A 14,366-nucleotide genomic window follows, 5' to 3' on the forward strand; every position below is an offset into this window, starting at 1 on the left:
TATAGCACTCCAGGTAGTTTTTAAGGAGCAAGCTCCTCTGGAGTTGCCTGTATTGGCAACAACTCTTATGTAGATAGCACACGAGGGATGGCGTGTTGATCAGCTACTTTAAGATGACAAATGGGTAGAGAGGGTTATTGTCTTTGATTGCACACCTTACGTCATCTGTATGTAGGAATAAGAGGGCCATACTTTATCTTTAGCCATTTTTATAAATATTTTAGCCCTTATAGTTGCCTAAAGATATTAAAGCATATTTTACAGGAGTTGGAATATAAATATTATATATTGTGCAAGATTCCAAAGTGGTTTAATGAATTCATAATTTTGTGTTCACTTTTATTGGAATGTGTTTTATGCTCCAAAAGTTCCATTTAAAGAATAGGATGCCGTCCTGCTCCCTGACAACACATCAAGCCTTGGCGGGCATTCGGGATCTCGGTTCCATTGTGGATGGGACCTCCCATTAGGGGGCAGGGAGGCAGGAAGTCGGGCCCCTGGAATTTATTTCCTCAATCTCTATATTAAAATATATATAAATATCTTTGTGAACAAGCAGTTCTGGTGTTTATTTAAATCATAGAGTGTTCCAAAGAGAAAACTTTTTATAGCCCCTTTCCGCTATTTCAAGGAGATTATTAAAAAAAAAACCCAAAACAGCCAGGTAAGAAACAAAAGACATAGCTTACAATTTCCCTGCCCTCCTTGCCCCACCTCTCTTTGTAAACAGAGATGCAGCGCCTGTTTGCCAGTCTGCAGTTGTGATTTAGGGTCTTGATTTGGACGATGGCTTCCCAGCACATCCTGTTTGTCCCTAAATTAAAAGAGTCCCAGTTTGTTTTTTTTTCTTTTCCTAAAAGCAGGGGGATGCCAGGAAGAACATTACTGCACCTCTTTTCAATTTTCCAGTGAAATATAAAGACTCTTAAATATTTCACAAAGTTTCTCCAGCTCCCTGCGGGAGTCCATGATGGGTAATGTTTGCTAATTACCAACAACAAAACTAGACACACAACACTGGCAAATTACCTGACCCTCTCCATTTTAATGAGGCAACAAGGACTTTGCGAAGTGATGTTGTTTCACTGGTTAATGGTGTCAGCAGTGTCGTAATTGCGGGTTGAGACATGTGAGCTGAACAACCACAAGTAAAAGGGGCTTTCTCTCGCCAAACCCTTCGGAGACCAGAACTATATTATCATTAAGCCTTTGTCATTTGCATGCTGCTAATCACTTACTTTATTATCCCATGTATCCATTGTCTTTCTTTAATTGCTCTTTAAATTAAAATTAAAAATAGTTCCAAAGCCCACAATGGCTGGGATAGCATCTTGATTATGAAGATAACTTCAAGAAAATGGAAGGACTGGCAATATATTGCTGGCGTTATGAGAGTCCCACGGTTGGCGCGGTGCCTGCCGGCCTCAGGGGTGTAGTTTGTGATGGTTTCTCTTCCTTTAGGCCATGCTGTTTGTTTAATAAATGGTTATTTATGGTCTTTTCGGCCATTATAGCAAGTCTAGAGAAAGTATATCTATCTCGTTGGTTTGGGTGCTGAATTTTCCTTCTCTGGGCAAAACTATAAAATTGGGGTGAAAGGCAGAATCTTCAGGAAAGCTTGTGAGGTCCTAGGTAAAGACATTTATGAATCCAACCCCCCCAGCCCCACCCCCGCTAATTGATTCTCTGCAAGCATCCCTTTAAAACCAGGGGTGGGGGGGGCAGGTAATGAAAGAGACGTAAGCTTCAGAGCCGAAAGGGGACTTGCACTGTCCCCATTGTCCAGATGAAGACACCATGGACCATAGTGGATGCCATGACTGCGCTCACCCATCAGGGAATGTCCCCAGATGGCCTGTGTGCAAGTGGCGTGGATGCAGGACTCCTAGACGGAGGGTTGTGTCTCCCTTATGGGCCACTCCCAAGGGAGGGGGAGGCAGCGTCCCTTTTGTTGTGGTGTGCAGGCTGCATGGTGATCGTGTTCCTCTCGCGTGTATCTCTCATACTCACGCATCTCTGGGTGTTGTTGATGCAGACCTTGTGTTAATATACTGGGAGAGAGGGTCTGGGTCTTCCACTTCCTTAAAAAATGCAACCCCATGACGTTTGCAGTCTATAGTCATTTCCGGAATATTCAGTGACTAAACCCAGAATTTTCGTGGTTGCCAATTTTATGTAAGATTCCCCAGCGTTCAGATCACAGGTGTAGTGGTCCCACCTGGAATGAGCTTGGGGCCTTACCTTGTCTGCCTGATGGTATACATGGGGGAACTGAGTTTGGATAAGATGTTGAATCCCTGTCAGTTCTCACAGATAGTTAGGGTTGGCCTTGGGCTAAAGCCCACATCATTTAATTCTGCCCAGTTCTCTGTCAGTGCACGCAGCCTCTTTTTGACATAATACAACAACCATGAGGAGGAGGAGGAGGAAGTAGTGCTTATAAAGTACTTACTGTGTGTATGCTGTACGGCACTGTTGAATGCTGTTTGCCTAGATTATTAACTCAGTCGCTATAATGTACCACTGTCTTCCTCATCCTATAGTTGATGAAACTAAGGCGCTGAGTTTTCAGGCAGTCTGTCTGAAAACTCAGTGTATGGCTCATTTCAGGTCTTAACTATGCTGTGAACAGAATTGGGAAAAAATGCATACACATATATACATATACCATATCCATATGCATATACATATGGCTGCCTGACCCTGAGAGCTGAGACTCCAATTACATATCTGTCTACCAGTATAAACATAATATACAGGCAAAGGTAGCACACCATTAGTGAACCAGCACTGAAATATGTATCTGAATATAATTAAAAGGGGAAATGTTAGACTGTATATACAGTAACAAGATAAGAATCTTTTTAAAAATCCGTGGAATGGCACTCCACTAACAATGAACCCTAAGTTAGCCGTGGACTTTCATCAGTAGTACAATTATAAATTTGTGGGATCATCAATTGTAAACAACGTTCCGCATCAATGCAGAGTGTTGGTGGTAGGATGGTGTGTGCGGGTCCTTTAATTTATGCATGATTGTTCTGTAAGCCCACAACTTCGCTAATAAAGAAAAAAGATTTTGTAAGTTAAAATGTATTCTTTTAAAGGCTATCAAATGTTTGGAGCCTGAACCCATATCTAGGCCAGGCATCTTTTTCTCTAGACCTTTCAGAGACAGCTGGCTAAAAGTTACATGTGCTAGGACGCGCCTTCTCCTGAATTGCTTGGTAATGCCTTGGATTGCTTGGAGAATCCATCTTTTACAGTTACTTAATTTTCTCTGTGCATAAGACATGGACGTTTCAGTTTGCCTGTGATTTTGTAGCTCTGGTTTTTGGTATGTTGGCCGGTGGTTCCCATTCAAACAAACAACTGGGGCCCATTTGGCATTTGGTGTTTTAAATGTAAAACGACATTTGAATTACATGACAAATGCTGGGAAACAAAGCCTGTAGCACTGAGAACATAAAGGAACTGTTTATAATATAAAGGTGGTTGCATTTTCAGTCAATCTATCACTTTAATGAGCTCTTTGCGTTTCTTTGATTAATGCTCACAAAAGGGAAAAAATGTTGATGTAATGGAAACAAAATGGTATATAGTCTGGGCAGCACGAGGGCAGTTTTCTCTGTGTTTTATTAGCACCCACTCGTCTCACTATTTTGCAATGTGTATGTCTGCCTTTTTCCTTGGCATAGTAGGCCTCTAGTTTACTGGAAACATGATCTGGCATGAAGAGAAGATCCCCTGTTAGTGGCAAAATGGCCCTTTGTCTTCTTGTGTTGGCAGCAAAGAGGAAGAGTCCCAGAATAGGAAATAAGAATTAACGATAATAATGTTAAAAATCTGACCTAGCCCCTGCCATCCGGAAATGAGGAATTCAATAGGTAAGAAGGGGGAAAAAAAGAGAGAGAGAGAGAGAATAGTAGACAGTTTCAAAGCATTTCAACCAAGAGAGTAATCAGTACAGTTTAAAACAGTAAATAAAAGGGATAAAAAATGTAGCATAAAGAAAATAAATGAGGGGAGGGAAGTTAGTCAAGGCAGTCTTCCTGGAAGAGTCAAAGGAGGGTTGGGGGAAAAGAGCAGGCATGGCATTTCCAAAGCAGGTAAGGCTTGGTGGGGGTACGAATGGGGACCAGCAGGTGCCCCTCTCCTTGTGAGTGGGGACCACAGCTGGCCGCTCCTTCCCACTGTGTACCCAGGCTCTGTGGTGTTTTCCTGAGCTCTTTGTCGTCACGTCCATCCTAGCAGTCTTCTTTCAGACTCCATGAGTAGGGCTCTTCTAAAATGACGTGAGAGGAAATAGCAGTGAAACGCATGCAAACTCTTTTCCAGCTCTGTTCTTCTAAAGCCTATTTACAGTGTAACCTTGAACTAGTCACTTCCCATCTCAGAGCCTCAGCTTCACCATCTGCAATATCAGATGAGTGTTCAAAACAACGTTTAGGATCTTTACTGCCCTAAAAAGCTGTGTCCATCCACAATAGCCAGTAGTTGCTCTTGGCCCAAAGAGATCACTCGAGGTTTCAGGTTTTCTGTATTCTTTTTGGTTTTTTTCTTTCTGTTTTTAATTTATAATTTGACTATTTTCCCCTGTCTCACAGCAATGCATGCTCATTTTAGGAAGCTTAGCAACTGCCTGTAAGCAAAAGGAAGGAAATATGCATTACCCATAATTTTACCACTCAGACATAAGTGGTAAAATTTATGTCTTTTCCCCTCAAAAATAGATAGTACATTCTAATTGGTAACCTGTGCTTTTCTGCAAGTATTTTATCATTACCAAGTTTCCATGTCATTAAGTATGTTTCTGTGGTTTTGTTTTTGTTTTTTTTAGTGGTAGCATGCTTAAGATAATCTTTCCTAAAATTGGATATTCACGTGGTTTTCAATGTAACATTTTTATTAAGGACCATGAGAGAAGACATTGTAGCCAATTCTTTAATCTAAGGAAATTGTGACTGTTCACATACTTTTGGAAATAAAATTACTTAGGCCACAGGGTGTTTAAAATTTTTTGTCATTTGATTCATATCATCAAAGTTAGTATGTCTTATTTTTAACTTGGAAGATGAAATAGGAGAGGGTCAAAAGCAATTCAGAACCTGTAGGAAATTCACTATGAAATTATGAGCTCTTGGGCAAATGAAGATTTTAGACCAGGTGAATATTAGGTTTCTTTCCAAATGTGGGATTTCAGTTGTATTTGAATTATAACTTCCTTCCTTCCCTCCATCCTTCCTTTCTTCCTTTCCTCACCCCCTCTCCCCCTCTCTCCCTCCCTCCCTCCTTCCTTCCTTTTTTATTGTTTAAAAGGCCTTTTTAAAAATAAAGCATCGGTTGTTTCCCAAACCATGCACCCTCCAAAATAAATAAATAAAAATAAAGCATCTACGTTAACCAGCCCTTCTGGGAGACAGGTATGAGACAGTAAGCTCTTTAAGAAAGGAGACTGTTGCTTGGAGAAACAACTCTTGCAAATATATTTGTTTCAAGAGTGTGAGATTTGTCCAAGTGCTGAATATTTGTTAAGAAGCTTAATGGACACATAGCTATAGAGAGTTTTTGTTTCTTCATTCATTTGGCTTAGTTTGGTGGGTTTGGTTCAGGCCCAAAACAAACTCTCAGAAGGCTGAAACATTTTACCAAGGTATAGTGCCAGCTCCCCAAAGTCCTAATCAAAAATTACCACTAAAAATGTCAGTTGCTTATTATAAATAGTAATAATTGGAGGCGGTGGTTATTTACCTTGGCCAGTGGGAGTGAGCAGGAAACTGTGAATGAAGATGCAATCGTGGATTTTTTAGTAAAACTTCAACATGCATGAACCATTTCCCCAAGAAAAGGACAGAGATTTTTCTCAGTTACTGTATTAGGACATTTTGGCTGCAGTGATAGAAATCCAATTCAAAAGGTTTAAATAAAAAGGGACTTTATTTACAGATATAACTGGGGTGCTCCTGGCTTCAATAAAATGGTGATGCAGGAACTGAATGTCAGAGTGCCATCTCATTTCTTCATCTCTTGGCTTCATTTGCCCTGTTTTCATTCACCCTGTGGTGGGCTAACTGATCACCAGCAGCCCCATACTAACATCTTTCTGCCTTCACAACCACAGCATCTTTAATACCTTTTGCACAGGGTCCTGGGGAATATAGCTCCCACCTCTAAACCAGTGGTGTGGCCGGGATGATAGAGGACCACCTGGCTGACCTTCTGAAGTCACACCACCTGGCTTCATGTTGTCAGCCCTGTGGCCAGTTGGGGACAGGGCTGGTCCCCAACCAAGGACTGTGGTATGGGTCTCACAAGTGCAGAGTCAAAGTGGAACAGATAACAACAGATGTCAGCTCTACGGGCTCTGCCACTAACCGGTTCCATGACTTGGATATAATAACTTCTCCTCTCTGACCCTCAGTTTCTTCATCGGGAAAACTGAGAGATCAACTAGCGGATTTTCACAACTCTTTGCCTCTCTAACATAGAATGATTGGTTGAGAGGCAAAAGAGAGCCGGTGATGTGGTTCAGGTTTCATAGCATTGTCTGCTTATAATGTTTCCAAGATCTGTCCTTAGACTCTGGGCTGGGGACACATGTCAGCTCCAGTTTCTCTCCTAAGCACAGGGTTATTTGGCCTAAAGCAGAAAACCACATGGTCAAAATCAAAACTGGCAGGAGAGTTTCCTCTTTCCCTCCCCAATACTGACCTCCAGCACACTGTAGGGGCCTACTGCTAGCTCAGGCTCCTAAGGGGAAAGCGGTCTGTCGGAGTACCCTTTGGGCTGTGTCGGAAAAGAAGCGGCAGCCTCTGTTAATAACCTTTTGTTATTGTGTAACTGGTCAGTTGCCTGGCCTTCCTGACCCCAGGACTCCACCTTTATGGGAAGCCACTGAAAACTACACTGTCAAATTACAGCAAGCGTAAACTGAGTTTTTTGTTTTCCCCTTGGTCAGATCTGTGTTGCAGTCTTTTCTAAAAATCTGTTTCCCAAATCACCCCTGTGTTCATGGATTTTTGCCCCTGCAAGTTAAAAAGCAATTGTGCTTCTATACATGGAATTTTCTTTACTTCGGCTGTTGAAGAATTTGTTGGAATACTTACTGCAAAAATGACTGCTATGGCTATTACTGTAGTTGCTCAGGGGAGCTATTCAGATGCCTCATTTATTGGAGCTTAATAGATTAAAAGTCCAAATTGAGTCTCATGATATAAGCCTAATCAAGTTCTAATCTGCATAATTTTCCCATAAGCAGCACTGGGAAATTTGGATAATTTATGTTTCAGCAGTTGCCAATCATGTGTTAAATAGCATTGTTGCATTTACTTATCAAAACATTTTTATTGATTTTCACTTCATCTGACATTTGGCTTTAGGATTTTTTTTTCCCCTGGCATTAGTAGGAAATTTAATTTACTTCATAGATGATGTAATATGAGATGTTTCTCTTGATTTTAACATGTCTTTATGGATCATTTTAAACAGTGATCTTTCCCTTTTACAACTTCATATTGAATACCTGTCTCAGCAAACCTAGATGACTCGGGCTAATTTATTTCCCCAGTTTAACATAGCATATGGATTTCCAACCATCATTTATATGCACACAATAAAAGATAATTTGGCCCACCATTTGAACCAGTTCCTTTATGTTAAATCCGTGGGGGTGGAAGAAAGAGGCACTTACCTTCTTTTCTCCATCTATTCTAGGGGAGGTGATTGATACGAATTTCCATCTCCCTCTCTCCCCAGAAAGGCTTGGGGATTTAACGAGGGAAGATTTAGAAAGTACTTTGTGTTTCCCCCACGGAAAAGCACCGTAATAAAGCATTTATTATATGTACTGAATCGTGCATGCTGCCATACCAACGCAAGCTAGGTATCACTACAATGGTTCCCAGTTGTTGTCTGCTATTGTTTAAAAGTGAAAACTATAAAAGAGAGACTGGCTCAGGCCTCAGACTCGTACTTGCCAGGGTTGGTATGTGAGAAAAAGATCTCCGACACATAGGGGTGATGGCTTGGTGTACAGTTACTCAGGGTGCCTGGCTGCAGCTTCCATATCTTTCCCCTTAACAGCTGGATATGCTTGAGCAAATTCCTCGACCCCTATGAACCTTATTTTCCATATCTCCAAAATGGGAGTATTAACAGTCCCTAATGCATAGGGTTTTTATGAGGAATGAATAAGGCGGTCCATGTAAAAACCCTTAGCACAGGTCCAGCACATAATAAGAAATATGGTGCGGTGATTTAAAATAGACTCAAGAATCAATATGCCTGTTTCTGAGTAGTCCACCTATGGGCAAGTTCCTTAACTTCTCTGTCCTTTGATTTCCTCAATAGTATCTACATAGTATGGTTTTGAGAACTAAAGAAAGTATTACATGAACGGAAGACTTTAGTAGTAAGCTCTCAATAAATATAGCTCTTATGATTTTTCCTTAAGTTCTATTTAGAGCCTCTTGTTCATTCTCAATTATCTTAATCCGAACAGTCTTGCCTTTGCTTTGTGTTCCGTAAGTAGCATGGCATTTGGTTTTCTTATTTTTTAATGCACTCATGTCCACGTTACCCTGGCCATTCCCTCTGGTAGAGATTGTCTGAACCACAGCCCTTCTTTATTGAAACCGCGTGCTACCACTTGTATGCTGTATACATATGCACGTATGTATTAGGTGCCCAAAAGAGTATATGGAAAATGAAATGCTGATGATCTCCTTTTATACCTTTCCTTCTCAGGAATAAGCCAGTTATTTGTACTAAATTCTTTAATTCCAAACCATCTTAAATGAAATGCCCTTGTCTGAACATTTCAGTAAAGGATGCTAAACCTTCCAGTAACCTCAAAGGCAGAGACCTAGTGGTTCCAGCCCCTGGAATATTCAATAACATGAAAAGAACATCAGCCACTGCTGATTTCATTCAGTTGAACCCAACATGGGTGCCAATGGAAAAGAATGCAGGGAAGAGTGAGAATAATTTCAGGAATCTAGGAAATAAACAAGGACAGTTTGTGCCTTCGAATCATTAATGCTAGTGGAGAGGTTAGGACTGGAAAACCAAACGTTCTAGAGAAACTCTGAGGTTCCCATAAGGAAAGAAGAACCTGTTTTAGATAAAGACAGGCTGCCAGTTTTTGAACATACCTAAAGAAAATCCTTATCCATCCCCATATCCAAAGTCCTCCTTCCTTAGAAATCTTAGACTATATTTTTATTAGTCGACTGATATGATTATTTCTACTAAGGTAGAGTCACCCTGATAATGGGCTTCTGATTAAGTTTCTAAGATTTTCTCTGTGTGGAAATTCTTACTGCATACCTGGTAAAATATTATCATTGGTAGCCAACATTTTTGAATACTGGCTTCATAACCAGCATTGTTCTAGATGTTTTGAATACATCTAGGTGTATTCTTACAACTGCCCTATGCAGTCGGTACTTCCATTTTATAGACAAAGAATCAGAGCTTGCAGAGATTAGGGGAAATGCTCATAGTTATATGACCAATAAATGGTTGTGCCAGAATTTGAACCCAAGCCATCTGTCTTTGAAGCCCAAACTCTTAACCATTATACACTTTCTTCTCTAGGTGCCAGGCATTTTTTAGATAATCTGGGGCACTCAAAAAAAATAGAAAACCCAGTCTCTGGCCTAAAGACAGCAAGCTGAGTAAGAATCCTTGCACAGGACAGTGTCACTTAAGGCATTATCCTCTGTCAGATGAATACAACATAATGTAAATCCAGTCAAATATTCCACCTCAAATTGCAGTGAGGTGTGGTCTTCACTTTAAGGAGAGAAGGGTAGTCTTTGGAAGTCAGTTTTAGCACAAAACTTGCCTCCCATCTCCATGCTCGGCAGAGAGAATGAGAATATAACTACAGAAAGAGGAAGTCGTCTTGGTGAGAGCTTGTGCTGTATGACAGTTACATTTGAATCTCTTCCTGATGGAGGAATTCTCATTCCATCTCTCTACTGCCAACATTCTCAGTCACCTCAGCTTGCAAGATGAGTGACTATTTCTAGAAGTTAGTTTCCCAAGTGTTGGTTTAACTAATAAAAGGAGTGTTTCCCCCATTTTCACTATTTGCTAGCTGTAGATTAGGGTCCCTGGAATATGTTCCGTGTGCTCCTGGATTTCACATGCAGAACTAGAATGCGGTTTTGCATTTCATCTAAAGGTATATCCACTCCTGTGAGCATTGGGGATGGGGCAAAACAATTGAGGACCTGGACGTAATGTAGAGCTGTCCCTTTGTCAACTGCTACTATGATGAGTAGGGTTAGATCCCGTCAAAGGACACCAAAGGCCATATTGCCCCATTCCATCAGACAGAAGGGGCCTGAGTTTCTACTTGCCTCCAAGGTTATTTAGGGAATCTGCGTCAGCCCTGCTGTTCCAACCACAGTTTTCCCATATTAGGATCTCTATGGAAGAAACAGTGTTAATAAATTCTGTTCCTCTTTTACATACCTTTTCATAAGGAGAAAAAGAGAAATCTATTCCTTTTGTCTTGGCCTTTTGCTTTTCTAAATGAAAGACTAGAAAAATAGTGAAATAAAAAGAGACTTTAGCATTGGTAAAGTGTCCTTTCTAACAAAAGCACCCCCTGCTTGGGGCCACTCGTAGGTGAAAGAAGGACTTTAGTGGAGAGACATCTTTGGCCCCCACCATGGTTTGTCAGTTGTGGATGCTAATGGAACTGAGCTTGGCGACTGAAGGGGAAAATGGAATATGAAAGCAAATGAAAGAGGATGATGAGGCAAGCATGTCATTTCTAAATGAAGGTTTCATGCAAAGGAATTGAGTCTTTTCACGGCTGAAAATGGAATCTTTAAATAAGATACAATAAAAGGATGCTTTGGCTTGTTGCAGGTTCTGTAATGAAATACAGTTTTCCTAATACCCTGTGACCTGCATTTCTCCCTGCTTTATGGGTCCTATTCCTTGATGTACAAACCCATATTTTCTCAAGTCAGCATTTGATGATGGATGTCAAAATACAGGCCATGTATTATGCATATAGCATTACCGATTTAAGGTGTTTACTTGTCAAGTTGAAGAAATTAAAAAACGTCACATCCACTGAATCTGCACAGCTGTCACTTGCAGTTTTTCATGCCTTTGAATGAAACTTCTGATGAAAACAGTTTAGTTTTTCCCCTTCGCTATTCTAGGGGAAGAAAACAGCTAGCATTTAAAATGCATGTTCTTGGTTATGTGGTTGGTTGAAAAGCACATATTCTGAAGTTTAGAAAGATGAACACTATACTGTCATTCAAAATGACTTGCCTTGTTCATAGTAGATCAGTATAAACAATCAAATTAAGTGTGATCAAGGAAAGAATATTAAATAAAACTTCCCTTCCTGAAAGTATGGCACTCAGTGGTATAAAATGTATATACAGGAGAGCAGAAAATAAGAAAACACTTTTAAATTCTTCTGACATTTCATACATTATGCACCTCTGAAAAAAAAAAGCCAGGCAATTATTGAGCACTTGTCATTTCATTCCTGATAGGTAAAGTTTCACACACAGCCAAAATGGCAGATTCAGCCCAATCTTGTCACATTACTGGAGAGTGAGTCAGGAATCCGGTCACATAATCTATTTAAGAGATTTGTCCTAGGAAATGGAGCAGTGACTTTGAACCTTTAAGTCTCTAATTCATTGGTAAGCCCCACCAAGGACAAAGAAGATAAACCAAAATGAATGTGAACATGTGTCCGCTTGTCCTCTGCAGGGGGTGGAATGGGATGGAGATGGGTGGGGCTGATGGTACCATTTGCCATACACTTCATTTGGTAAAATTAATTTTCACTAAATGAATGTATGAGATAGGTACAGTTCCGAAATACAGAGTTTGGTACTTTTCAAGGTGTTCCAGGTCTCTGTGTAATATTCTCAAAGAAGCAGTTTTTCAGCTGAGATGATATCTCACCCTCACGAGACCTGAAGTTGTTGGTTGCCCAAGCTCATCCTGATACGTACTTGGGGCCTGGGCGTGAGATCCAAAGGAGCACAGACTGCCAACATCGAAACCAAGCAGGCTGCTTTCCAATTGTCCCCTTCCTCCCGCTTGAGGTCTGTGTTGGGCATACTGGGAAGTTCAGGGGCCACCCTCAAAAGAGGACTCGTACATCTGCCAGGATGATTACGGTTGCAAGTAAAGAAAATTCCTCAATTTGGCTTAAACAAAAAGAAAAGAAAATCTCATAAAGAAAGAGAGTCCTGAGGCCTGATGGCTGAGGGGCACTTACTTCAGGAACTCAAGGATGGTTCTTTCTGTTGTTCCATCAGCAAATCTCATTAAGTTACCTCTGACCTCAGCTGGTACCCATCCTGATTGCAAAAGGGCTGCCATAATTCAAGGCTCTATAGGTGTGTAAAACAAAGTCTAGTGGGTTAAAAGAAAATCTCCTCCTATATGTTTCTTTAAAAGGGCAAGGAAATAGTTCCTAGAAGCCTCCAGCAAGATTTGTCTCCGGTGTCCCATTGGCCAGACTTATGTAGAAAACCCAGACTTTGTCACTCACTGCAAGAGGATAAGCAAGCAAATGGTTTAATATAATAAGATACCAGTCAGGATAGGCTAGGTTACGCTGTGGTAACGAATACAAAACCCAGATCTCAGTGGCTTAAAGCAACATGTTATTTTTTTCTTTCACTCAGAATGTTTTTGAGGTCAGCTCATCTGTCATGGGCTACTGCCCATAGTAAGTGCTTTTCCACTGTTGTCATGGCCTGGAAAGAAAGAGGTGGCACATCAAGCACTGGATCTTAATTACGTGTACCAGACATGCTACCCGTTGCTTCTGTCTGCTTTCCCTGAGCCAGGGCATTTCATATGTCCCATGGGCATATCTAACTTTAAGGAGGGTCAGGGGGACAATGTCCCCACATTGGAAGGAGAAGGGGAGCAAAATCTGTGGGCATGATAAATAGCCTGCGTAGAGTCTGGATTTTTAGAGAACCATCAAAATGAGGTCGAATTTTTAATGATGCTCTCCTACTTTGTCCTTCTAAAAAATAACTCATCAGAGTTTATCCTGGGATAACCCATAGCATAACGTTTTGGGGATTCTATATGCACACTGTACTTTCGTTACTTCCAAATGTTGCATGTGTCTAATTTCTCTCCCTCCTCTCTTTCCCTCCCCCAGGCTTCACACCTCCAGGAATGGACAGATCCTCTCCTGACAACAGCCCGGTGCATGGGATGTTACGCCAGCCGTCCATCACAACTGGAGTCAACATCCCCATCATCACGGAATTAGGTAGGGGTGAATGTCAGCTTGGGTGGGGAGGATTCTTTGTCCTCCCTTCCAGGCCATGCAGGAGGTGTGGCAGTGGGCCTGCTCTCCCAGCTCTTTCAGCCTAGTAAGCTCTGGTGGGGGTTGTTTTGGGAGAAGTTGGAGAGAGACATGAGTAGAAATATGGCAGATCACCAAAAGGAAAACTGATCTATCTTTCCTCTGAAATGAATAGACAGTTTCCTTCATGCTGATCCCTGTTTTCAAAGCAGCATGAGATGATGGATTTGAGATTGGGACATATGTAAGAGAAGAGGGAAAGAAAGGCAGAGCCCATGAATTCTTTCTGGGGATTTTCAAGGGCAGCCCCTCTTTTGAGCATTCTATTTGGGTAGCTCCTGTGATCTAAATTCTCCAAAGACACATACAGTTTCAGATCTAAGCCAAGAACTGGGCAGAAAATTGGCCTAAGACATAAATAGTTCTGTATTTAATCTATTGTTGAGCTTCTCAGCCAAAGCGCATTTTCAGTGAATGCCACTCTGGTCCAAATATGTTGGGGTTTCGCGAGCCACGATCATTGGCCAGTGGAATCCAACTTTTAGCATATGCACATTACCCCCAGTCCCATTTGTGAATTTAAAAACTCCTGAGTGGCATCTTCCCCCGAAGACAATTCTAGACCACCTCTGGTCCTGGGTCCCTTTACTTTCGAATGTTTCCTCTGTTATTCCCTCACTCTCTTCTTTTTCTGTACTTTCCTCCACTCCCTTTCCCCAACCCTTTAATGCCATATCCAATTAGCTAAACCAGGCAAGTTGCCTTTGGTATCTGTCAATCAGGAAAAAAACAGTGGGACGCACATTCTAATGATAACTGAACTGGGTAAGAAGCACTGTTTTCCTTCACTTCAGTATCTCTTTTGTTCTGTTGTTAGTGTTTCCAACTATCATCGGCTTGTTGTGTATCTCGCTGGCTGTAACGGAAAGGCTACCCTCGTGGCACTGCTTTGAATGTGTTTTATTTGTGGCTCTGGTTGGAATCGACTGTCTTGTTCTAGCCTTTGTTAATGATTTTTTTCCCCACACAGCATCAGTAAAGC

General features: G+C 41.2%; 1 protein-coding gene across 8 annotated transcripts in view; it reads left to right on the forward strand.

The window, feature by feature from the left end:
- KCNMA1 (potassium calcium-activated channel subfamily M alpha 1) overlaps nucleotides 1–14,366 on the forward strand; it is a 767,272-nt gene that overhangs the window by 718,279 nt on the left and 34,627 nt on the right. For all 8 annotated transcript variants that reach the window (XM_077124801.1, XM_077124802.1, XM_077124800.1 and 5 more), the window contains one exon: nucleotides 13,175–13,288. In XM_077124801.1, the coding sequence (XP_076980916.1) occupies nucleotides 13,175–13,288 (114 nt within the window). The remainder of the gene's footprint in view (nucleotides 1–13,174; nucleotides 13,289–14,366) is intronic.

This window comes from Tamandua tetradactyla, chromosome 13 (assembly GCF_023851605.1).
Source record: "Tamandua tetradactyla isolate mTamTet1 chromosome 13, mTamTet1.pri, whole genome shotgun sequence".
In the NCBI taxonomy this organism is placed as follows: Eukaryota; Metazoa; Chordata; class Mammalia; order Pilosa; family Myrmecophagidae; genus Tamandua; species Tamandua tetradactyla.